At 46.2% G+C, this 27,467-nt stretch overlaps 2 protein-coding genes across 2 annotated transcripts; one reads left to right on the plus strand and one right to left on the minus strand.

Annotated features, from left to right (window-relative positions):
- Positions 1–36: 36 nt before the first annotated feature.
- On the plus strand, positions 37–3,712 carry LOC125768903 (trypsin 3A1-like). Its single transcript, XM_049437223.1, has 3 exons — positions 37–2,811; positions 2,880–3,214; positions 3,375–3,712. The coding sequence occupies exons 1-3, from the start codon at positions 2,521–2,523 to the stop codon at positions 3,565–3,567; spliced, it is 819 nt and encodes a 272-aa protein (XP_049293180.1). The 5' UTR covers positions 37–2,520; the 3' UTR covers positions 3,568–3,712.
- Positions 3,713–6,191: 2,479 nt separating this feature from the next.
- Positions 6,192–13,492, minus strand: LOC125768825 (paternally-expressed gene 3 protein). Its single transcript, XM_049436997.1, has 4 exons — positions 13,425–13,492; positions 13,133–13,337; positions 7,382–9,700; positions 6,192–7,314 (listed from the first exon to the last, which is right to left on the minus strand). Exons 2-4 carry the CDS (start codon positions 13,136–13,138, stop codon positions 7,063–7,065), a joined length of 2,577 nt encoding a protein of 858 aa, XP_049292954.1. The 5' UTR covers positions 13,139–13,337; positions 13,425–13,492; the 3' UTR covers positions 6,192–7,062.
- Between the last annotated feature and the right edge of the window lie 13,975 nt (positions 13,493–27,467).

The raw sequence follows: 27,467 nt of genomic DNA on the forward strand, positions 1-27,467 counted from the left end.
ACTGCACAGAATCACCCGTCAGCGTGGATTTTGAAAACATCATGAAAGTGTGTGGGAGCATCCGATATGGGAATGGCGAAAGAGATTGAACTACGAACGAGTGTTTGGATGCGTTATCCATATAGTACGGTTGTGTAGATTTTCATTATAGAACGCAGAGGAACAGAACAAGCTCGTACGAATTGGATAAAGTGGATTAAGTTCCTGCCGGGAATTGCATGGATCCATGCCATGGTAGCATAACGTTTATGTTTAAAACATGACCAAAGAAAAAAAAATGGAGAAACAGATGAACCTACCGAAATGAATAAGCTCATGCCGACCATTTCCGGCTTATTTTATCACGTAGCCAGATAGTCAGTCATTGCTACGGAGGACGGTCTGGATGGGATTTGATACTACAACTGCACAGTTGTAATAGTAATGAATGAATGAATTTATGTTAGCTTTATGTGTTTGAGCAGAAAGGAAAACATTTTGTTTTGATTGATTAATTTGTATTACATGCTTTATTTCCGTTTAACCATTCGTGATAATTATTTTCCAATTGCGAGAGCTCTTTTTCGTATGACCGTGTTCCGTTCCTTACGATTCGTTGGAGTTAGAGGCCGAGTTAGAGGCAGCGGATTCAGCCGATTCGACGGAATTTACCGGAGCCTGACCCATAGCCGCGGCCAGCAGAGCGAAGAATGTCGCGAACAGGAATTTAAGATCCATTGTTGAGTTGGAATTTGTAGTTATGCGTTTGCAGAGAACAGAACTAATGGTTAAGGGTTGTAGAAATTGGGCTATTTATACCAACGAAACGTAGTAACAACCATGAACAGCTTTGTTTCAGAGCAAGTTGCAGAGTTTTCAGAAACCTTCGTTGAGGTTTCTTGCATTGCATCATCAGTATAAAGAGGATTTTTTATTGCGTAGAGAGTTCTTCTTCCTTCCGGTAGACGTAAATATTTGATCGAAGGCTGGCAGTGAATCTGAATAGATTTATTTTGCTGCATGGAAGGATAGCGCGTTGTGTTAAAGAAAGTGTTGTTTCACATGTGGCCGACCGAGCAGCTGCGAATCATAACGTAGGACCGGTTGTTTTTCTAACAATCTACGATCTACGAATCTATGGAACAATCTACGATTGTTTATGCATAATAGTTTGCACTGTTAGAATTCAATTCAATTGTAATACTATCAGAGATGAAAGAAAACTCCATGCATCAAAATCGTATTAAACTTTAAAACCTATTTACTAAGCAATTCTAATACAGACAACAATGTGATGATTTGGTGGGAGTCGGAACAAGTAAGAACTGATTCCCGAAGGTCTTACCAGCGTTTGCTCGTTACGAGTAGAAGTATAAGATTTGAACTTATTTCAAATTTGTTTCATATACATGTACAACAAATGATAGTAATTGGTGTTCGAAATGAAAATATTATAACGTATTTAGTTGAATAGAAATGAATATCGCTAAGCTAGCACGCGAAAACTAGAGTCTTATTCTTATATGGCGCACGTGTTCAATATTTTAACGTTAGCCAGTGTTTCTCAACCATGTGTGGTTAATGCGCCATTTGTGGAAATTATTCAACTATGAAATATGAATTTAATCGGAAAAGAACCAATCAAAATTATAGGAAATTAGGTAAATATCTGACGAGTTCAGCTATAATATATATGCATTTACTTATTTCTCTCTCTCTCTCTCTCTCTCTCTCTCTCTCTCTCTCTCTCTCTCTCTTGTTGGTTTCACGCCGGCCATTTCTGGCTTACTAGACTTATTTTTATCGCGTAGCTGGATACTCAGTACGGCGGAAAAAACAAAGCAGAAAGAGCTTTTAATGGTAAAGATTCTATTATTTTGGCACTACAATGTTTTAAAGAGAGTAGCAATTTTAGGCTTTAATAAAACCCACTTGTATCAATACGGCCAGGCCGTTGTACCTGAATAAAAAAAACCCGGTTGTTAGGGTATCATTACTGCATGTCTCGATAGGAGAAGATATCGGTTCCGCCGTTTGAAGAGTGATCATCCTCTATCATTTGAACACCCAGCCGTCCTTTTATGTAAATATATAAATAGCCGCTACATATAAGTAAATGATGTGTGTATAATTTAAAGAAAAAAATATTTAGATATAATTTAGTAAAGGTGATAATGATCCATATATTCATATTCAAAACTGCGCCAGTAGCTATGATTCGATTAAAAGCGTCAAAAAGACCCTATCTAAACGTCTCTCTCTTCAAATAATCAGGATTAAGAATGTTTGCAAAACGGTGCTTTCCATCGTACGATAAGATATGCACGGCATTAATCGATTCCGATTGTAATACACCTGACGTAGAAGGATTTCCCATCCTGCAGCTACTGATGGTATTGTATGTTGGTGGCTGGTCAAACTTTTTAGATAGCTTATCAGCTCGCTCGACTTGAACGAGAATATTTAAGTAGAGTACGTCCAGCCACTGTTCGCTCTTGTTCATTCGTAGACATTTTGGGATAGCGGATCCAAGCTAAAAGTATGGCACTGAAATCCTTGTTCGTTGTGGCGTTGCTGATTGGCACCAGTTTAGCTGGCTGGGAGGAAGATCTATATCTGACGAAGCGTCGTCTTCCACGCGGACTGGTGTTACCGGTTGCGCCAACCACCAACGGCCGAATTGTCGGAGGATTCGAGGCAAACATTGCCGACTTTCCGTATCAGCTTTCGCTGCGTCAGAATGGAGCGCATATTTGCGGTGCATCGGTGATTTCGAGCAACTTTGCTCTTACGGCTGCACATTGTACGTTCCCGGCTCCACCAGTAACGGCGGTAGGTAGTGTGGTTTGAACATTCTAGGATAGTGCCCATTGACCGAGTGGTTTATAACAATTAAACAGATCACTCTTCGAGGTGGAAGTACCGATCGTACGGCTGGAGGTATTGTATTCCAAGCGGCAGAAATCATCAACCATCCGTCGTACTCCGACGGCAGTCTGGACTTTGACGTGAGTGTCATCCGCATCACGACGTCGTTCGTTGGTGCAAACATTTCACCGATCCCGCTAGCACCCGAGGGTACTGACTATCCGGCCGGTACACGTACCTTCGTTACTGGATGGGGACTGACCAGCGCCATTGGTGCACTGCCGATCAATCTGATGGCGGTTGAGGTGCCGCTTATCTCACAGGAAAGTTGCCGCAGCGTTTGGGGTGCAGCCAGTGTTACCGATAAGTAAGTACGGACCATACGGGGGTTAGGTTGTTGTAGTTGTTGTTGTTTGCAGAATTAGAGTGATTATGGACCTATTGACGGGGGATAGGTGTGGTGTGTGATATCTTTACAAGTAACTTAATTTTAATATTTTGTATTGTGTTTTCTTTTTAAACTTTAGCATGATTTGTGCTAGCGAACCGGGACGTGATGCTTGCAGCGGTGACAGTGGTGGCCCCCTGACCAACAACGGGCGCCAGATCGGTATCGTTTCCTGGGGATCACCCCTCTGCTTGGGCAATCTTCCGGGTGTGTACGCTCGCGTGGCCGCCCCAAGTATTCGTGCTTTTATTCGTGACAGTGCAAACGTGTAAAACAAGAAAGGTTGAGTAAAAGTTTGAAATAGAGTAAATTTAATGTTTGAACTTATAATCTTGTTTTTTTATGCTCACTGGTTGTGGAATCATTATTAATGTGTAAATTTAGAACCGATTTTAATATTCTCTCTTTTGGTGCATGTATTAGTGAATTGATCTATTATAGTCAAGTAAATGTTGATAAGCTTCAAAACATCACTGATCTTTAAAAGGAAAGCCTCATCATTGAATCAACTGAGAATCTACAGCAGTGCTCCCCAACCTTTTTAGTACCGCGGACCACTTTTTGTTCGACATAAGTATATCGCGGCCCACATGTGCGGACTCGTAATGTATTTATATCGTTGTTAAGGCGATTTTTGAAATAAAACATTAGTAAAAATTATAATTGTCCACAATCTAACACATCGAGAAGCGTAGAATGATTTCGTCACGTAAAAACGCTTGAAATGGTAAACAAAAAGTGTTAAAATAATCGGTTCAACGACCGAATTTTTTTTCCGCGGACCACTTCTACTTAAGCTACGGACCACAAGTGGTCCGCGGACCATAGGTTGGGGATCACTGATCTACAGCACCTTAGGTATCTTGATGTCTGGAAACATTTGGAATTATTCTACGAGGAGACACGGACTTCTGAACTTCTTGACAGCTTTGGGGCCGAATAAACCTGTCCTCGTAATAACAGAATCTAATTCCTAGTAGATATTTAAGAAGATTTCTAAGTAGATGATCCGCTATAAAGTAGTACAATGAAGGTGGGAAATGGATAAGTCCATTTGTCCACTTTCAAACATACAAGGAAAGTAGTACTGGCAGTCGTTCAATCGGAAACATTGGAAGACGATCTACTTTACGGGGCATGTCTTCTTGCAACGTTGGTAAATGGGTACCTATGTCCAAAGTCTGATGCATGAGCTGTATTACAAAGAGAACTCCTAGTATTATGTACGATGGATCAGTCGATCTTTACAATCCTCCTAGAGTTCTAAAGTTCTAATGTCCCAGAATGATGAGATGTCTGCAATTGCAAAATGATAGTCTCGTCTATATTTATACCGGTCAAAAGGTCTAAGACGTGCCGGTCATGTTATTTGAAGGATGTCGGACAAGCAAGTTCATAGAATCGTAAAATAAAATTCGTGCTAGTTGTACGATGAGAAGAATTGATGGAATTGATAAAATGCATCCCAGTATAAATGTTCGACAAACCGCGACGGTCTATCGTACCTGTGATTAGTTAAGTACAATGAGTAAGCAATTACACGAAATATTATTATTTGTTATTATTACATATATCTGTTATAAGGTCTATCCTATTATAAACTTAAAACTAATACAAAAGAATAACAATGAAAATTAGCAAAACTAACGTAAACCCAAAGCGGGAGTGAAGGAAAAAGATAAAACAAGAGATAAGGATAACATTAAGAGACATGAGGGGGGTTTAAAACACGAGCATGAAAGGAAGCTAGAGAGGAGTTAAAATAAAAATAGTCGTAAAATCGGTTGAACCACCTGAACCATGAAAGGAGAGGATCGTTATGGCAATAAAGCGTATGACGAGTTTCCAATGCCAAAAGATCGTGAGGACGGATGGAACGGGAGGGAACATATAAACATACAGAAGCAAGCAATTCCTGAGCATCAGTAGAACCTCTTAATAAACCACCAAAGAAGCAAGCTTGAGCCAAGTGGCGTCTCATAACTAAAGAGTCCAGCCCAAAAAGAAGACACCGTGTTTCATACTGAGGAAGAGAAGAAGAACCAAACAATCGTTTATACAACACTCTGGTGAAGTACTTCAGCAATTTTTCGATTCTGGTACACATATATGTAATTGCCATAAGGGCACCAGACAACACAGGCGTACTCCAATAAAGAGCGAACAACAATATAGAGATAGTAAGCATATTGGGTCCTTGAAATCCGAGGTGACCCGAAGGATAAATCCAAGGGTTCTGTAGGCTTTCGAAAGGACTTTAGGATAATAAGGATAGGATAGAATAGGATAGGAGTAAAGGATAAACTTTATTTATCTTCGACCTCGGAAGTCTTCCTTTTCCGAGCGCGTTAGCCATTTTTTTCGATCGAGTTCCGTTCTTCCGACTCCTAGGAGTTGGAGTTAGAGACACTGACGTTATCCCAAGATGACTTTTTTACACCAGTCGCCGAAATTTTTCACAATGGGTCAGTAGCATAAAGAGGATTTTTATTGCATGAAGCTTTCAGCGGACGCAAATATCTATCCAATGTCTGCTAACGATCGAAACGACAACGAACCAAAATGGATTTATTGTTTAGTGAATAATTTTTGTACAGCGAGAATGACGCGTGATGTTACATGAAGCGTAGTTAAGACACTTGCTGAGTCGAACAACATGCGGATTATGACTTGGGATGGATAATGTTTGAAATTACTGTTTTACAAGTAGATTAATGTTGAACATTTAACATTGAACGAATGTTTGTATTTGCTGGCCGTGAAAAAAAATCTTAATTGAACAATATAAACTCGCAAATAAGTATTTTTTGTGACCAACACATGCCTGTGGAAAAACACGTTGTGTGATATAAATTTCTGTCTCAGTCTGTAGAAAAGATTGACTCGTTGCAAGATATGAATGGAAGTGTTTGTTTAAAAAAAAAAAAGAGTAATAAAATACATATATTTGTATGACACTTCTATCACAAAGATAACATGGGGCGCGCGCACTTTCCAACGGCTGTCCGGCAAGTGTCCTGATGGATGTCCTGGAATGAGGTACGGGATGATAGAACAGCTGGGTACGTCCCTGCACATTTAGCCGGATGGGACACGATCGCGATTAGATTGTGAGATGGGATTGTGATCGACAAGCTAAAAAAGGCCATGGTTCGTAATGGATCGTGAGGTTCGAATTTTTGAGAACGATGTAGATGTATCATAGGTGTATATTTACATAGAGTCAAACAAGCGAAAGAAGTGTTGCTCAAGCAGTGCGTTGCTTTTCGCGGGACTCACAAAGCACACGAGGTGGGTTTGTTTTTATTACCCTGCGCTTTCTTAACAGGACGATACGTGGTCTAGATGGTGCACTTATTAACGCACGTACTTATCGAAAATAAATAGTTGTAGTACAATACAAAACAAAGAACAAACTGTTTGAAACCATCTATTCGTTTCGCTTGCGTGTCCTTTGCGGGCAGCGGTACGCGGTTTCACAGTAACGGACAAATGGGCAGAGATTATGGCGTGATTAACATTAAACACGAAACAAACAAAAAAAAACAAACAAAACAATAACGACATGCGCTAATAGAATTTGCAAGCTATTTTCAACTCTTTCTTGAACGAGGAACGATCGTTCATTTCGGATGGGAACGTTCATTTCGGTTGGGAAGAATGGGTGATTGAATGATATGATGTGAGTGTGCAGGACGTTCTGTACAGTGAAGCAACGACGCGATCGCTTCTTCCTGGTGCTGGGTAGGCCAGTGAAGAGGATGCTTTTACGCCTTCACGGTGTCGCGCTTGCCGAGAACCTTCGTGGCGTGCACCTGGTCCCGACTGTTGGTGACGGTGGCATGGAAACCGGTCGCCCAGTCGGCGTAGTAGTCGACCGTGCGCACGTTACCGTCGGGTTCTACGAGCGAGTACTGGCCGCGGACGACATCACCGTCGCGTTCCTCCTTCTGGTGCTTGATATCACCGGTCAGTGGATCGTTCACGCCATACTCGAAAGCATAGCGAGCATTATCGTCCTGTGCGGGGTGAAAACAACGCCATTGAGAACATGTTCGATCGCATCAGTTCTGGGGCAATACTTACGTAGTGTTCGAGGTACTTCTCAGCGACAGTCTTGACGACGGTGGTCGGAGCGACGGTCTTGACCACGGTGGCAGGGGCAGTGTAGGCCGTAGTAAGTGCTGGGGCAGCGGCAGCATAACGGTAGCCACCGTAGTGTGCGGTTGACACTGCAGGACCGGCGGCGTAGTATCCGTGAGCGGCACCGGATGTAGCGTAGCTAGCGATAGCACCCGCACTTGTGGCGTACTTAGTGACGGCTGGTGCCACCGAGTAGGCGGAATAAGCTGGACCGGCACTGTACGCAGCAACGGCGGGCGTAGTCAGAACCTTCGACACGGCTGGAGCGACCGAATAGGAAGAATAGGCCGGTCCGGCACTGTATGCAGCAACGGCCGGGGAAGAGTACACCTTAGATACGGCTGGTACGGCACTGTAGGTGGCAACTGCTGGGGTGGAGTAGACCTTGGAAACAGCCGGGACGGCGCTGTAGGAAGCGACGGCTGGCGACGAGTAAACATTGGACACAGCTGGGACGGTGCTGTACGTGGCAACGGCTGGTGCAGCAACAACCTTGGAAACGGCCGGGACGGCACTGTAGGTGGCAACGGCTGGCGACGAGTATACCTTAGATACGGCCGGGACGGCACTGTACGATGCGACGGCTGGCGACGAGTACACCTTGGAGACGGCAGGACTGACCGAGTAGCTGGAGTAAGCCGGACCGGTGCTGTAGGCAGCAACAGCTGGTGTGGCTACTACCTTGGAAACGGCCGGTGCGACCGAGTACGATGAGTATTCCGAACCGGTACTGTAAGCCGACACAGCTGGACCGGTACTGTAGGAAGCAACGGCAGGACCGTACGATGTGGCCACCTTAGCAACAGCTGGAGCTGCGAGATAGGCACCAGAGTAAGCAGTCTTGGTGACGGTGGCCGGAGCCGAAACGTAAGCAGTAGAGACGGCAGGGACGGCAGCAACCTTGGCCACCGCTGGAGCAGCAGATACGTACGAGGCATAAGCCGGGCTGGACACTACCTTCGAGACGGCCGGTGTAGCGTAGTATGATGAGACTGCCGGCGTAGAGACGTACTTGCTGACGGCAGGCGTGTAAGCATGGGCAGAGTATGGGGCTACGTAGCTGGAGACGGTCGGAGCATAGGCAGCGGATGTGGCGTACTTGGTGACGGTCGGAGCCGACACGTAAGCGGTGGATACGGCTGGTGCAGCCGAGTACTTAGTGACGGCGGGAGCAGCATAGTACGAAGCAACGGCCGGAGCAGCCGCTGAGACGACGGTCTTGGTGAGAGCGGGAGCAGCATAGGCCAGTTTAGAGGTGGTAGCGTAAGAGCTGGCGTAGCTGGCCGCCGGAGCAGCATAGGCAACCTTTGCGGCAGGCGCATATGCAGCGTAGCCAACGGCAGGAGTGTAGGAGGCTACCTTGGCAGCCGGGGTGTAGCTGGCATAGGTCGTGGCCGGAGCATAGCTAGCATAGGATGCAGCGGGCGCGTAGCTAGCATAGGATGCAGCTGGAGCGTAGCTAGCATAAGATGAAGCGGGCGCGTAGCTGGCATAAGCCTTAGCAGCTGGCGCGTAAGACGCCGAATAACCGTAGGATGGTGTAGCATAGGTAGCGACCTTGGCAGCAGGAGCATAGCTCGCGTAGCTGGTGGTGGCAACCTTGGCAACCGGAGCAGCCGCATAGCTGACGGCCGGCGCAGCGGCCACATACTTGCTGACGACCGGTGCGGTCGCTACGTACGACGAGACGGCCGGTGCGGCGGCATACTTGGTGACGGCTGGAGCAGCCACGTATGAGGTCGGTGGCAGGTATTCCTTCGTGACGTAGGCCGGAGCAGCGCTCGTGTACACCTTGCTGAGAGCGGGCTGCGCATAGACGGCCGGAGCAGCGACCGTCTTCGTGTAGCTGACGGAGGGGACCACCGAGGCGAAGGTGGCGGCAGGCGACTTGTCGGCATACACGACACCAGCGGACTTGGTGGCGTATGTGACAGCCGGTGCAGCAGCAATCGTTTTGACTCCCGCCTCATAGCTCGTCAGTTTGAGGTCTTCACCCGAGGCACCATACGCACTGTAGGCGGGGGATGCTTCGTACGAACTGTATGAGGGACCGACCGACGCGTACTTCACATCACCGTCCACCGAGTAGGACGAGAAACCGGGCGTCACGCTGACCGAGTTGATCGCCTTGCCGACTGACAGCTGAACCGTTGGTGCTGGGTAGGAATAGCCGCTCACGTGCCCACTCGGAGGACAGTCCGGGGCCGGATTGGCCAAGCTGGATGTAGCTAGGCATGCTGCCACCAGAACTGCAGCGAAGAACTGTATCGGATGGAAAAGACATGAAGCAAGGAAAAGTTAAGACTCATTACGAGTTGCGATTGTTGGTACGGGAGAACATGCCAGAGAACTGGCACGAGCCGAGTTGAGTAGCAGTAGCATGCGATCGATGGAATCGTAACCCATCAGGAATGCCAACGATAACCTTGTGATCCTTATTTAAACCTCCTACCCTACTCCTCCCTCCTGCCCCCGGTCCATTCCTTCTCTCTATTGTATTACATCACCTTACCTCACCACATTCAGACACCTCCCGAGGCTCTTCTCTGCCAGCGAATTTGGCGTTAGAAGAATCACGTTACGCATTGCATACCACACCGCCTGGCACTAAGGGCCTTGCGAATCGCGATCGATATACGCCGTGGTAACTGGTTAACGAACTTGTTTTTACACCCGTCTGACCAAATTGGATCAGTGGTGGTTGCCGATCGGACGATCAAAACGAACGGAGTTGCAGAGGGAAACGTTTTCGGTGGGGCATATGTTACAAGCAGAACATGTGACATTCGGTGTGCAGTCGCAATGTCACTCACGTTGCAGCACTGCCCTGGGTTTCGGTTGCTGACGATTCAATTAAGACGCACTGTTTATGGTGCGTGCTGGGTAGCCTGTTGCCAAATATTCTTGCTTCCAGCAGCAACCGCAACACTGGGCAAGATAGTAACTGGTTTCTAATTAAATTTCAAACCCGTACAAATAGCTCTCACCATGGTCGGTATTGAACTAGGCTGCAGTGCGGTGGGATATTATATTAGGTGCTTGCCAGGGGGGATTGGAATTGAATGTGCGATACGTATTTATAAATAGATAATGATATGCAGCCAGGTTTGCGGGAATGATAATTGCACCTTTGCAGCATGTCTCGTCACGCAAGATTGTTGTACACTTTAAAATTGAAATACTTTAATAGAATAGAAGGAAGCTTATTGACCGACAGTAGGTTATAACGTAAAGCTCAGTAAATTTCTCCTTATCTATAGAATAGTCAATAGAATAAATCAATATTTCAAACGAAAGTACTAAAATTTGGCATTGGAAGTAGTAATACTGCTTTTAAATTCTACATTATATAAAACTCATGCTGAAATGATCTTTATGTTACAGATCAAATTAAATATTGATCAAATGTATTAAAACAAGCAATACGGCCAGGCCGTTGCTTACGAATAAAATAAAATGTATTAAAATTCTAAATATTACGGTACCACAATTAGCATGGCTGATTTGGAGCTAGTCAATGGTTTAATGTATTCAGGGCTGGCCTTTACAAGACAGGACAACTATCCATTCCGATCGGTTGTCTAGTACACAGAACTGAATATCTCTGCTACATGTAGTTAAAGATGGCATGGCAGGAAAGCCCTCATGGCGGTTTTTAGTGCCGAAATTTCGTAGAAGATCAAACCAATTAGAAACACTTAATTTGAATCTATTATTCGCAGCTTATAATTAAGTTTTAAGAGATTTCCCAGTTAGGTACGTTCGTTTTAAATCAGCCAATCTTGATAGTATTGATCTACATAGATGAATTTTTGTAAGTAAATAAGAATGGAAACAGACACTGTTTAGAAATAGTTTAACAATTCTGTCATTTTAATTTTCGTTAATTTCGTTAGATTTAAAAAAGAATAATTCATATATTGTTCGAATTAAATTTTCTTATGTTTGATGAATATTACAGTGCTTTTATGTATACTGAAGTAGCAATGTTCTTCATTTTCTAATATCATTATTAGAGCATCAATGTTGCGACGCCCTGGTGGTCTATGTGACAATCGGCGCCGTTTCCAAACGACAAGGACCGCGGATCAAATCCCATCCGGACCGTCCGTCCGTGACAAAAATAAGTCTAGTAAGCCAGAAAGGACCGGCGTGACCTTTTAAGGGCCGTTAAGCCAAGAAGAGATAGTGAGCGATCATAGCTCGTCACCAGCAATTAAACTTGCTCAACTCTCATTCGAGGAGAATCAATAATTCACCTCACATTTTGTAACGTCATAGCTGATCGAATCTTCCCACATCGATCACACCTGTCTGTACGCTTCCTTCTGTGATGCACATTTAGCTGTCTTTGCCAACCGGATATACACGGGCGGTAACATTTGTCATCGATCACGATCGCTCGTCCACCATAATTTACCCTTTTCCCGTTGGGCGTCCTACACCTACTGGGTAATAAATGGATAACCGTAAATCTTGGTGACAACACCCCTTACAATAGCGGGAAGTGCTGAACGGTTTAGAACTAACTTCAAGAACGCCCTGTTCCTGGCACACGGTGTAATGGGTGGGTTAAAAACTATTGCAACTCAACGGCCGTGTGCATAGAAAGATGCATGTCCGGGCAGGGTGGGAAAAATGTAAGCGTACTCCGCCCCACATGACTAATACGCTAGCTGTGCGGCAGCTGTAAGGTTATCTTGCTAGTACTGCTGACACTTGTCCAGCACCAACGCCTTGCTGCTTTACATAACCGCTCCCGCGGTTCCAAGCGTTCACTTTCCGTTCGGTAAGTATGATCGTACGGACGTGAAGCCAATAAGACGAAGGGAGAAAAAGCACGACCCTAGAATCAGGTTGCGCGTCCAAAGGCACAAAACACTGTACGGAGTTTGGATGTTGGAGTAAGGTGGGTGAGATGGAGTTATATCAGATTCGAATCTTTAAAGCGATATGTTTTCGTATTTCTTTTTCGTTTTCTAGCGCTCTACGCAACCTGCACGTACGGTTGCGTTGCGATGCTCGTTGTAGAGGAGCACTCGAACGGACATGGTGGGGTCGGTTGACCGTTTGACGAGTGCCCGAGGGCATCGCGACCGACAACGCAATGGGGCTCGTGTGCTCGGGTGGCCTCGAGCTGGGACCGTACTATCGTTACTCTCGATTTCATTGAATCGCGAACGACTCACGATTCTTGGACGGCGTGCAGCGTGAATTAGATCACTGCCGGGTCGCGTGATCACGGTGGCCCACTGGCGATAATCCGTGCTAGCCGTGAAATTAAGCGTCGAACTCCTTTTACGGATCGTCCAATGTGATCCGGATTCGGTGACTCCTTCGGTCAGGATCTCCGAAAAGTACACCCTCGGAACTATTGCACGGACCGGAACTATGGTTCCACCACCAAATAGTGGAGGTCAACTGGAACCCGTTGACCTGATTAGCGTGGAGTTGGAATGTTGGAAGCGAGACACACTGTGCACTTTGTACATAGTCGATAGCGCGTACTGATAATGTTCCTGATGGTCAAATGGACACTTTTTGGGCAAGTTCTCTTGAAAAATATAGTTCTTTGGTATAGCACAAGTTCTGCACATTTTCTTATGTTTGCCAATCCCATCACTGTCACTGATGTTGTAACACACATAATCATTGTCCACATTATCCAAAGTCCTCGTTTTTGATTGCACTCACCTTCATGTCGTTGCTAGTCACAAAAATTACACTTTGCAAGTGAAACACCACGTCGCGCTAACTCTAGTCCCGCAGGTTGTATACCCGGGATGGAACTGTCACTCGTGGGAATTGCACCAAGCGCACGAGGATTCACCACCGGATCCTTGAGCTCATACACGCAAAACACACACGCGCTCGCACACCTAAACACCAAAATTGCACACTGAAATAAACGAAAAAATCAACACTCAGCAAAAACCAAATAGTCACTGATGAAGAAAACCGCCTCGCTACGGTTCCGGATCCGTACCAGGGTTCTAAAATGCCGTTTCGGAGGTCCTTGTATGTGGGTTTTTTTTTGTGTGCTCTACATAGAGCGTAGAGCCGTTACTACACTACTACTGAATGGTCGGCCTAGCCCACCGGTCCCTTTTATACCACCGAAGTGTCACCCGGTCACCCGAAAAGGAACGCCCGCCAACTGTGGGAACAGAACAGCACCAACGGCGGCTGCAAACACTTGGAGTCTAGACTTCCCACTCCATTTTACCCAGGCCGTGCGCACGCAGGGTGGCTCGTGCGCAGTTTTCTCACAGCGCGTGCTGAATCTCGTCCCCGTCGTAAAGGTTCTCGGGGAGGGCCCGCCGGTACCGGGTGATACCAGTGCGTATGGCGTTCGGCTACTCTCGTTTCGCCGCTGGATCGTGGTGCGTATCCTTCCTGGACGAAACGCACCTACACATGGAGAGCTGACATGATCGTGCTCTGCACGATCGCGTTCGCAAGCGGTGCAAACTTCCCTTACCAGAGTGTCTCGGATGCGGGGTCAAATGCGATCCGCGAAGTGGAAAGTGATCTCGTTCGCAACCTCCCCACCGTTCTGTGATCGGGCAAAAAGGGTGGCTACTTCGGCATACTGCGAAAGGCGTGCGCTTTGGTGAGTCGTGCTCTAGTACAGTTTGGTGTGCCTGGTTCGGTTTTGCTAACCCTCCGTACACACCATTCTGTGACAGCAAGATACATCGCATGATAGAAACTGGAGTGGATTACTAGCGCTATGGAAAAGTGCTACATTGCATCATCGCAGCGAAATGCACAGGATGGATGATTCATTTTTGGTGAAATGCAATGAGGGCTAGAAGGACAACCAGCTAAAGGCTCAAGGGTGTATAGTACTACATTTTAGAAGATATCACAATCAACAGGTATTAATTAGTGCTATAAGAATCGTTTTTCTTATTTAAAATTTAATCTGTGAATGAAAAACAAGGCTATGTGAATTCTAACCATTCTTGTTTTTGAAAATTTGAAGTGTTGCAATAATTGAATGAATAATTTTTTTTTCAGGTATCGAATATTTTTTGTATATTAATTGTAATATGTATAATGTGGCGGCCCGGTGGTGCATGTGAAAAACGGCGCCCGTCCACACGGCTGGACCGGGCTCAAATCCCATCCGGACCATCCCCCCCTAGCAAGAACTGACTATCCTGCTACGTGATAAAATAAGTCTAGTGAGCCAGAAATGGCCCGCGTGACCTGTAAGGTCGTTACATGACATAGAAGTTCCTTAAAAAAAAATACCCGTTTAATATAAAAAAGGAAAAACTAAAGCTTACACTTTATTTTAGTTCTTCTGAAATTTTTCTTAAAATTTAAGCAAACTCTCGAAACAAAAATTAAATATTTGCTTTTTCTACAAATTATTTATAGGACTTCAAAGACCTTTCTTTTCGACTATGGAATCTTCGGTGGTATTGGGACATGCCTTTTTGGCATTCCTCAGCTTTTTTTTTAAATTATCATCAAGGAAGAAGAAATGATCTGGATTGAATTTGATAGGGGTCCTGTCAGATCAAAAAAACGTTGCGCTACTACAATGCTCTCCGAAGCCGAGATAATTAGGGCGTTATAATAATCCACTAGTATATATTGTGCAATTTCTGCTAGAATTTCTTACTGATATCTACGAAAATGATAATTAATTAGTGAAATGGTGCTAATTAATTTTTCCAGTAAGTTTTATTTTTTGTATTTCTATTGACTTACTATTTTTGCTTTAAATTTAGTTGTGTGTTTATGGAAAACACAATAATTCAGGAGTTGGTGGTTGTCTAGTGATAGTTCAGTCAGTTAAACATTTCTTGCAATTTAACTAGGTATCTGGATAAAGCTGTATAAACAAATAAAAAGTGATACATGCATAGTGATCTATTTTTAAGATGTCAAACGACTTTGCCATAAAAAATAACTTTCTTATTGATACTCTGGATAATGAAAATAAACAAGCGCAGGATTAAATCTTTTCTGTTTATTCTCTTTCATGCAATCCAGTTTATCTACAGCATACTAAACATTCATCACTACAGGTTGATTGGAACATTAAAGGCTGCACGTCATCCACCGTGCCATTTTACGATGGTTGGTGTTTTATTTTCCCAAAACAGATGTTTATTTACAAAAAAAAGTCATTAATCGCCCTACAATCATCATGAAAAAATACTATTCATCAGCCCTTTCAAACTGCTCCATTTATGGTGCGACCGATTAACGCACCCATCGATTACATACCCGCGTAGTCGTTGGGGTTGGGACGCGAACAACCCCCTAAAACATTTCGTTTTGCCAAATGCAGTGGGTCAAATTGGGTCAATTTCATCGGTTTAACCGTCGACGGTGTCGGTGCATCTAATGCGTGCACGGCATTTGAGCGTCCTGCGCGGGAAAAGCGGGACTGCCGTGCCGATTCCGTCGGTCTCAACCGACGCGGACCCAATTGCATAAGATGCTCGGTACACAGCCCAAGAAATTAGACAGGTTTTTCGCTTGATCCTTCGGGGTTGTGTTCTGGAACGCACTGTCCATGCGAGTGAAATGGTCCAGCAATCCAGTGGAAAAGTGGTGAAGTGGACGTTGATTAATTTCATGCTGTGGTAAAGTGTGTTTTTTTTATTTCGCAGAGTCGCCTTGGTGCAAAATGTAGTTCGATCATACACTGTAGCTCGGTCAAAAGGGTAAAAACATGGTCACCCATGTTAGAGAGAAGGTGGTGTGTAACATTGTAGCGAGGAAATGGTGGACTGAAATGACCAAAAACCGATCCGTGCGACGGGCTGGGTCTGGAATGGTTAATGTTGGGCGTCATGAAATGTAAATCTTCGAACGTCGACCTGCTTCGAAGTAGTAGGGTGAACAAAAAGGCACAATATGGTAAAGCGGTATCCCAGCTAGCCCTACCGGAGGGTCACGGAGGGTTCCAGGAGCTCGGTGCTAACGATCGCTTCAGGTCGAACCAGCAGCGCTTTGCCCGAAGCACGAGGCAATTTGTCACTTTGATTGGTTGATGGCAAATCATCATGCAGACGGCCTTGGTCGCTTAGGTACGCTTATGTTTTTATGTGAACTTCTGATCACCATTAGATGCAAGAAAAACAAAAGAGAAGACGTATCATCGACAAATGTTCGAATGTAGATCACTCTGAGTTACTAAACCACTAATAAGTGTACACTTCCGTCGAAGGTTTGGAATGTTTTAAATTGTGTTGACTGGTTGAAAGTGAGTAAGCTATTGAACAACCATCCTTTGACCATGATCAGTGATCTTTGTTTCAATGCCTTTTGGTACATAAAATGCGATTTTTTAAATTTATTTATTGTAATTACTGCGTTATACCTGTTTATATCAGATGCATAACACGGAACATATAATTAGGGTAAAGACATTTATTATTTATTTATTCTAAAACAGCCGTTTGTCTTTATAAGTTTATGGAAAGGTTGTAAAAATATTAATGCATATGTTGCCATTTTTATACAATTATATACTTCACGGATTTTTACTATATAAACTTCACAAAGTAATTGTAACACAAAAAATTATTTAATAGTATAGTATAGCAAGATAAGGTATACTACCTTAATAATTGAATATAAAAAACACAGTTGCAACAAGAATGTGTAAATGAAATATTTAAACGATCGAGAGTAAACGTATAGTGTAGGAAGAATAAAATTATAATAGTAAAAAAAGGATTATCCATTGAATAAAACAAAACATTTCAAGTAATAGAATAATAATGTTTATAATTACTTAAGTTGTAGAAAGCCTAACCAATTAAATTATTGTTTGTTGAATAATAATAAATATAATGTAATATAATAATAATAAATGGAATATATATATTAGGAAAAATTGTCAAGAAAAACCGAAAAACCTAATTCCTAAAACCGAGATTTTTATTACTCTAAACCATGTTGTGTAATAATCGTAACATAAATACAAGCCGCACCATTAGTCTGCTGGCTGCCGGTTCTTAGTTGATTTATAACAGCAGTAGCACGTAGCCGGAGCGCTTATAAAACGCTAATTTGAGCAAATAAAACCCATATCAAACGAACCCCGGCACCAACCGGGCCGCAGTAATAATGCGTCGTGCCGTGCGGATGAAACGAATGGCACACTGTGGTGGAATGTATGGTGACAAAGAAACGCAAGCATTACAAGCGTGCCCGTGCTTTTTTTTTTTTTTTTTTTAATATTCGTGAAGTTTATTAGAACATTCATATATATTGCTCTCGTCTACTTCACTACGCTTGACTACTTCACTTGTTCCCGTGAGGGTTCCTTTTTGTGAAGTAGATCTCTATTGCCGCTATAGGCTCTTCTTCTCACCGTGCTGAGCGCACCTTCCATTTTATTTTTATAATCTTATCAGGCTCGCTAAACTTTGTTGATTTCGCTTGATCTTGCCCACGTTGGACACTCCAAAATTACCTAAGTCCCCTTGGTGGTCTCGGACCTCACTTATTAGCGCGACGATGTGTCTGCCTCTGTTGCCGCGGCTTCTTCTGCGGCAGAGAGGCCTCCCGATTCCCTGACACTTCTGACAAGTGCCTCGTTACTTGCCGGGAAATCATCTTCGTCACTAGACGAGTTCTCGCCATATAGCCTCGCCAGTGAAACAACAGTCTGTCGACGCTCCCTCCACCTGGCGACACGTTCACGGTTGGCCGCACGGCGAGCGGCTGTAGTGGGCGATGGAGGTGGTGATGGTGGCCGCCCACCTCGCCTCGCCTCTTGCCGTGCCACCGTGGCAGCACGTCGAGCCGCATTCCTTCGCTGATTTCGTGTGATGGCCCCAGAGTTGTCTCGCTGCTGTCCCAGCGACGCTCTATCTTGTGCAGCCAGCCTCTCACGCTCTGCGTCCCAATCAACCTGAAGCCTATCTGTGATCCGTGCAGCAGCCTCACAGATGCGGCTCCAGCGCTCGGGGCTCTCCAAAAGACAGCTTAGGATGGTGTCAGCAGTGACAGGATCCGTCCCGCCCTCGTCGAGCAGCTCCTCTCGAACTGCGGCAAACCGCGGACAATCGAACATGACATGTTCTGCAGTCTCCGCAACACCAGGACAGCGCTGGCAGTCCGGGGACGCCGTGAAACCCATTCTGCACAGATAGTCGCGGAAGAATCCGTGTCCCGACAACACCTGTGACAACTGGAATGTCACGTCGCCATGCTTCCTGGACTGCCATGCCCTAACGTCCGGGATGGTGCGGTGGGCCCACCTGGTGAAGCGGCTGGCGTCGTCGCTCGCTGCATCTGCGTCCCACTGCTCCTGCCAAAACTGTAGCGTCCGTTCGCGCTCCTCCTGTCGCACTTCGCTGCTGGTTGTTGTCCTGCCGGCTGCTTGAAGGCGCTGGTAGACACGATAGTCCTCGTCCACCAGGAGGCAGATCGGCAACAAGCCCGACAGCATCACCGCCGTCTCGTATCGCGTCGTCCGGAACGAACGCGATACCCGCTTGGCCGTTTTCGCCTGCACCCGTTGCAACAGCCGTCGACACTCGCGGAGCTTCAGCCCGTCTCGCCAGATTGGCGCGGCATACCGGATCACGGATTCCACCACGGCCGCCAGTAGACGAGCCTTGCTGGCCTTCGGCCCGTGGTGATTCTTCATCAGCCTGGTCACTGCCTCCGCCATCTTGGTCGCCTTTGCGGTGATGTGCTGCACATGCGGTAACCAAGACAGGTGGTCATGCACCCTGACTCCGAGGTAGCGGATGGAGCGAGAGGAATGCACAACCACCCCGCCGATGTTTATGTCGATTGCTAAAGGACACTTCTTGCTCGAGATGAGCGTCAACTCGGTCTTCTCCGGAGCTAGTTCGAGTTGGTGTTGCGCCATCCAGCCATTGATGGAGGAGACCGCCCGTTCTGCCAGCGCCGCCGCTGCTGCCGGTGTTGTCGCAGGAACCAGAAGAGCGAGATCGTCCGCATAAGCTACGCTCTCGACCCCCGGTGGCAGCGGCACGGAGAGAACACCATCATACAGGATGTTCCACAGCGTGGGGCCCAGGATGGACCCCTGTGGAACCCCCGCGGTAATGTCCCTCTCCACCAATCCGTCGCTGGTCTCGATCAGCAGCTTGCGCCCCGTGAAATAGCTCCGGATGATGCGTTGCAAAGCCGCTGGCACTCCCTTGTGCCGCAATGCCTCGGCGATGAGCTGCCAACTCGCAGAGTTAAAGGCATTGCGCACATCCAGAGCGACCACTGCTAGACAGCGTTTGTCGCGGCTGTTAGTACGGCGAAACGACATGGCCGTCTTACCTGCATCCACTACTCGCTGTATCGCGTTTATTGTTGAACGCCCCTTCCTGAAACCGTACTGGGCATCGGAGAACAGGGACGCGCCGGACTCCTCCAGGTGTTCGTTAAGGCGGTTAAGGATCAGGCGCTCCAAGACCTTGCCCAGTGCATCAAGCATGCAGAGGGGCCGGTACGAGGAGCTTTCCCCGGGTGGTTTGCCTGGCTTAGGCAGCAGTACCAGGCGTTGCCTCTTCCAAGACGACGGAAATTCGCCACGGTCAAGGCAATCCTGGAACAGACGGGCGAAAACCACCGGGTACTCCCTGATCGCCGTCTTCACGGCCGCATTCGGAATCCCATCCGGCCCGGGCGCCTTCCGGTTGGACATGTTGGCCACGATCGCCAACAGCTCGCCTGGGGTGACTGGCAGCAAGAAAGTCCGGCTGTCGGCCCTCTCGACCACGTCCGGCCATACGACGGGAGGGTGAGACGGGAACAGATCTTGGTAGATACGCTCCAGCTCCGAGCGATCCGTCTCCGGTGCTACTCGACTGCCGCGCAGTCGCGACATGACCACTCGGTAACCTACCCCGAACTCGTTCTCCGCACACAGATCGATGAGCCGACGAAACTCGTCCCGCTTGTTCGCACGGATGGCTTTCGTCAGTGCTCGTCTGGACGTCCGATGATGTGCCGCCGCGAAGCTCCGCTCCTGAAGATCTGCCGTCTGCTGAACTCTATCACGCGCAGCCACACACTCTTCCCGCAGTTGCGCCAGCTGTGGTGACCACCAAAAGGTGTCGCGATGGGGGTCACGGTGCGACGGGGTGACCCGCTCCATCGTCTCATCGCAAGCCTTCAGCATGGCATGGACCATCCCATCATGCGAAGTGGCGCGCTCCGAGAACCGAGCAGCCCGCAAAGCATCGCGGAAAGCCTCCTCCGAGAACTGTGTTGCCTTGAACCTCCTGCACGCGTGACGAAAGCGTTGCTGTTGGCTGCCTCGTTGTTGCCGCCGCTGACTTCGACCGTTGCTTACGTCGGAAGCCGATGGACCAACGGAAAAACACACATACCGATGGTCAGACGCCGTGTAGCTCTGGCTCACCGCCCAAGTGTCGGGGCGAGCGATGGACGGGCTCGCGAAAGAAACGTCCACGACACTGGGTGTGGCCACTCCGTTGCCGTCGAATGTGGGCGTATTCCCGCGGTTCAGCACCCGAAGACCTAGCTGCTCGATGGCGCTGAGCAGCTCCTCGCCCCTTGCTGTACTGCGCCTGCTTCCCCACTCCTCATGCCATGCGTTAAAATCGCCTGCGACGACGACGTGAGGGTGGGGAAGGGCCTCCAACTCCAACCCCTCCAGAAGCGCAGTGAACTCATGGATGCTGAGCCGAGGCGGAGCGTAGCAGCTGATGAACACCACTCCTCCTATCTGAGCCGCCACCAGGCCGGGCACTGCGCTGGTCCAAACTCGCTGAATCGGGTGAGAGCCAGTGGCCACCACTGCCACCGTTTCCGCCGAATCAAAAGCCCAGTTTCCGTTGTTGGAAGGTGGCCTGTACACCTCCGAGAGCAATACCACGTCCGATCGCTCCTGCCGTGCCGTTTGTAAGGCAAGATCTTGAGCGATCCTGCCATGCCCGATGTTCGCCTGCAACACCCTTAGCGTGAACGTTGCAGCGGCTGTGCACATGCGCTATGCCCTACACGGTGAGCACCACCACATACAGCACACTTTATGTCGGCCTCGCATCCACGAGCGAAGTGACCTTCAGTACCGCAGCGAATGCATACCTTCTGCCGATCCACCTGTGAGCGACAGTCCCGCGCCAAATGGCCCAGGAGCAGACAGCGATAGCAACGCTGTCGCTCGACTGGCGCTGGCATGGCCTCCTGCAAGTAGCTCACGCAACCGCACAGCTTGATGGACCGTCCGGAGAGCACCTTCACCTTCTTCGCCGGCAGACGAACACGAGCCTGTTTGATGCCGTCGATCCGCTCCCACATGCTGATCGTGGTGATACCAGCATTGCCCTCGATTGCTACGTCGAGAGCATCACGCAACTCTGCTTCCGTGGCTGAAGGGTCGATGTGAGTGACGATAAGCTCGCTCATATCAGTCACGGTCCGGGTGGTACCATCTTCGCCCAGCAACTCCTGAATCTTCTCGCGGACCTCTTCTGCATCGGCTGACCGACTGAGTGGAAGCCGAAGGTGGTTAATGCGCGTCCGCTTGCCCATCTTAACATATTGGGCAATGTCGCAGCGTGCCCGTGCTTGTCGCCAGCTGCACGCACGTAGTTCTGGAGCCGGTCCGAAACGAGCTATTCTACCCACGATCTGTCTCCCCAAACGCATCGGATATAGGCCAGGATCGTGATGACTTCACGCACCAAGATACAAGAGGCAGAAGGTTTGCATTTTGTTTGCCAATAAATTTGAACAGTGTACCTCGCCAGTTTAAGAGCCATTCGATTCAATAAATGTAGAGTGTATTTTCTTCTGACCATGGGGCGAATCACCGCGCCCCATTGGCTGCAGTTGATTTAGAAAACGAAACAGTGCGCGGTACGAGTGATACGGTTTCTGCCTTTCACTTTCATCCGTACACGAATTCATGGTTACGCCACAACTGATTGGATACCGCGTGCAGAACGTGGAGGACGTGCGAGTCGGAGGTCGAGAACGATCGGTCTGCAACCGTAAACCGGATATTGGTCCGTAATCCACAGAGGCGTTATACAGACGATCTTCAGTGATAGGTCAGGAGGTTCTCGAGTTTAAAAAAGGGGACGCATTTGTGTGCTGATTTCTAGATCAACTCACTACAGTAAAGTTGCAAACGAATTTGCTCGACGAATGACCTCCACAGATGGAGAGGGCTTACCGAAAGTTCTTCCTGAGTGGAGTACGACTGATTGGAATATTCGTTCATTTCCAGCGGAGAAATAGTCACGTCGTTTATGATGCCGATCGTGGTAGCGATCTGTTCTGTGCGTGCCATTGCGTTGGGTTTCGTTTTCGTTCATCTGCGCAGTGAACGCTCATTCATGTTCGTGCCATTCGAGTGTGAGGCGTTGTTGGGTGCTGGATGGGATTGAATGTCGTGCCATGGATTAGCCCATCGAATGTCGGGCTACTTCTGAACGGCCGGTGTTGCTGCCCGCGACGCATTCCATTTGGACGAACGTACCTGTCAAGTGCAATCGGTGTTTGCACCGGCCGTCGATTGGAAGTTCTCGGCGTGGTGAGGGTTGCTTTAATTTTTGCGAAATGCATCGCCTGCAACGATCGGTCTGATCGGCACATGATCACTGACGTTGCGCAATCTAACCGGGTGCATTTTTTTCTCTTTCACCACCGGATTCAATCCACTGCGGGATCGGTTCAGTTACATGCGTTGCGAAGGTGATGAATCAGAAGCAAGCGTTGAAGTCTTTCGATTCCGTTCATCTGGTTTAGTGGCCTTTTCGTCGGGCGAGGATCACTTCCCTCCGGATCGGCTAATTTCGCCCGCGGGTATTTGTGGTGTTTGTGTTTTGCGTCAAATTTTAACTCGTTTAAACGATCAATTATCGAAATCGTTTCGTCGCCCGGGCGTGACATTCACGTTGGACCTCCAATTCCAAACGATCTATGATTGCTTCTCATGAACGGTGTTTTTTTTGTTGAGATTGATCGGTCCGCTCGATGGAATGCTAGTGTGAGTAAGAATATGGAAGTTTTTTTGAATGTTTGGCATACATTAAACAATTCACAACAAGAGTGAAGGTTGGTGCAGGTTCCGCAGCCTTCAGGCGGGTTCAATATCATTAGCGATTATGACATTATCAATTACGCTGGATTTTGTGGGTTGTTTTTTTGTTGTTATTTAGTTGCTATGTGTTGATTATTTTCGAAGATTTTTCAAAAGTTTGTTTTCTTTTTTCCCACACGACGTCATGTGAGGTCAAGTTCGTGTTTGGATTAGCAACAGACAAAACTAGAAATAAAAGGTTTCAACCTGAAAACGCAGAAAACAATCAATTCGGCACCTTGGGGTAATTGGATTGTGGCGCATGGGCAGCAAAAGGTGTTATGTCGCATGTGTGCCAGCCGTTGCACATCACCGGCGTGGAAAAAGGGATTTTACCAACACGGCTATTAGCTGTGGTCCCGCGTGCCAAACACACGTCATTTAAATTAACCTAAATTGGTAAAGGATCAAACACAAATTGCCGACCGGTCGACACATTGGCAGTATACGCAAACCGAAAACATCAGAATATAACCGTGCGACGAAAAGAAAAAAAATAATACGAAACTAAAATGAAACAATGTGCCAAGGCACCCAAACATTAGGAATTGACTTTTACGGACTGCATAATCCTCTTATTGTGCGAAACAATCGTTAAACGATTGTTTTCTGATGGCGAAACAGAAGGCATGGGACCTTCTGCTAAGGTATTAGCTTAAGTAAGAATAATCGCTAAATTGAAATGAAGCAATCAAGCGACATGATTTATACAGCTGTCCTTTGGAAATGGAAATATTTACAGAAGGCGTTCGGAATTAGCAAATGAAGCCGTGACATTTCTTTTCGCAGGGAGAGTTAATTCGTTTCTACGGAGATATTGTGCAAGTTTTGAGTGCTATTTTTAATGTTGTGATGTTCATTATACATTGCACCAAATGAAATTTTTTTTGTATTTTAATCTTCTTGCACTTTTTATTCTTTGAACTATTTTTGTAAACTATTGTGTAAACACAGCTGACCGCTATGCTAAAAGATGTATCAAAATTTTTGGTTGGGGAAATAATCCTTTTGTTTGCTTGAATTCCTAGACTATATATATTTTATTGAAGGTCTAGTTGGGTCTAAGTTGGGCTATTTAAAATATGTGCCAAAAAAGGTGATAATTGCTTGGTGCCAGGTCTGGAGATTGCATGCATTGAAACAACTCATAACATATGATTCTTAGGCAATCCCACCAAGTACCAAGTACACGAAACATCTTTGTTTGGTTTACCCACTATTTGAGCTACTTCATTTTTACCTCGATCTTGTTAAAAAAGCAGTATTGCACCCATTTCTTAATCAGGTTAAGAAAAGGGTAGATTTAATCCCGTTAGCAGATCGAAATTTCATCCATAATGTTTCTTTTAAATATATTTTTTTAATGTAGCAACGAAACATCGAGTTTCTCTTAGAATCTAATTTTGTGCAAAAGGTTGAAAACTAATTTATATGTGATCTTTGACTCTTGGGTGATGTTACGATTAATAACATGTTTACCAAATTTTATTATATGTGTGATCCAAACGGTTTTCCGACAAAAATAAAGACATTTTTGCTGAAAGTACGATGCTTTGTAAATTGTAGAATCATTGGTAATTTCACATTTGTTTACCATGTAGTAGAATTGTCAATCGTTGGTGCTTTATATCTTCAGATAAAACAAAGAAATAATTATGAAAAAACATGAAATTCGGAAATTAATTCCAAAGATCCAAATAAAAATTAGTTAACAAAAGAGTAGAGTATTCAAGAGTAGATACAAAAAGCTAAACTACAGTACGATATAAATCAGTGTACAATTGGTAAGAAAGATGGGAGAAATGAAAATCAATTTCAATTGATGTGCACTTAAGCAACTCCCATATCCTGTAGCAAGCACTATTAACAAGTAACTAATGCACCAATAAAATGCATTCCACTAGGAGTACCAATCGTCTCCTACAGTTTGCATGACTCATCGCAAACAACTTGCACCAAACATTGTTGAACCGTCAGCTGTCCGTCGCACGAGCAGAATGAAACGAACGTTTTCTCCCGGCTTCTTGCCATGTCCCTTAAGTGGACAGGTAAAGTGGTCCCATAATGATAATTCCCAAATGGAAGCTGTTTCCAGCGTCGTGACGTCCATGTGCATGCCCCCCAGCTCGGTCAGTCGCAGCAAGTTTGATTGCAATAATTAGTGCATACGGTGTGCAACGCATGTGGGAGCAGCCTACAGCGAACGCGATGCTCAAGAAATTGGACACCAGCGATGTCGGATCTTCGAATGGTTTGTAAAACTGAATCGATTCGTCCGCTCGCGTATGGTTAGTAGTTCTGGTCATACGATCTGGTTGCTGTATGCTCCCTCAACCGTTTCAGTGGCACATTTTGACACGGCGGAACGGCCGTGTCAACCGTAGTTGGGGTCATAGCATTGCGGCTTTACGCTCAGTGTAAGGATCGACGACCTGCAATGATGTGAAATGATCGATCTGCACACCACCATCAAGATCCCGAACTGTTTCGCATGGAACGCGTTGGTGGGGTCGATCGCTCTTGCAGTGACTTAGTTTTCTAGTCACCTTGGTTTAGGCTATCAGATTTCTACGCACTTTTCACCGGCGTGAAGTGTCCCAAAGACCAAAGACGACGTATCGGAAAGCAATTTGATACAAGTGGTTCAGTGTGGTTGCGGTATAATTTATGTTTCTAGCCGTACATGCCGTTTGACATGTTGCACAACTCTTCCTCACACTCACCTAATCTCAGCGCCCCGTGGCACTCTTACGGTCGACCGGTGTGTGCGTGTATGTGTACAGCTTTCTTCCACCGCCATCACGCTACCCGTTGCCTTTATCGGTCTTTATCTCTCACGCGTGTGTGAGTCTGTTTCTGTGGCTGTGTGTGGTACAAAACGAGGAAAATCCAAACTGGCGAACAACTTACGGCTCGAAACACGTGAATTTGTCAACGAACTGCACACGGCTGCAGCGGGTTGGGGACGTGGGATCATGGCGCATTAGTAGTAGCTAACCTTCTGACCGTATGTGCAGGGAGTCGGCCTGGCGAACCATTGCAATGGGTCTTGCTTTACATAACGACTGTTTGTAGATTGTTCTCCATTGGTTGGGCAGAATGCGGCTACGAAGAGAAAGGATCACCGTCGACCGGTCAGAAGCGTCGCAACGGCGATAGTTTGTCAGGTTGGTTTTGACTAATTGGCCGGGTTGCATTTCATCGGGCAGCAGAGATCAAATGTGGCTTTATTAGGGGTACAATAAATGGCAAATGATCTGCCAACATACATTTTTCACCTTCACACAATAGCTCATGTGTCAAAGGGAGTGTACCGTACACCGGGTAACGGGTCTATTGAACATACATTTTGACATTGGCAGCTTTGTGGAGGTAAAGTTGCAGACGAAAAGGGATAAAACATGGAAAAAGCCACCATTTGCATCGCGTATTACTGACGATTATATTTGTTGTAAGTAGGAGGTTGATGTCAGAAGCGATCTTCTGCTGGTATTGATCCTCAATCATATTGTAAGTTGTGTATCTTAATTAATATCGGTAGCAGAACTCTTGCTTGTAAAAAGGGCTTTGACGGGTTTCGCAGTGAAATTTAATTATTATCATACGACATGCTAAATCTAGATCGGGATCTTGAGGCACAAATTATAATGTACTTTTAAGAAATTAAAATTGAAAAATATGTTGAAAGCTTGTGGAACCTAAAACTAACAGTATCTTAATCCAGACAACAACGCAAGAGTTTGTGCGTCGAATTTCTTGAAGAACGTATACGACAACCCCAAGTACAGTATGCATCCCTCGCCAACGAGCCCAGACTCTTCGAAAGGGAAACGGTAAGCTTCCGTTGTTACCGGTTGTGTGCACGATGTGGGGAAGGGTTACAGTATATACAGCCCTTAATTATATACCCTTGTACCGAAACTCGGACCACATAGCCACGCCACACACAAAACCTATTAGAATCTC

This window comes from Anopheles funestus, chromosome 3RL (genome assembly GCF_943734845.2).
Source record: "Anopheles funestus chromosome 3RL, idAnoFuneDA-416_04, whole genome shotgun sequence".
NCBI lineage: Eukaryota > Metazoa > Arthropoda > Insecta > Diptera > Culicidae > Anopheles > Anopheles funestus.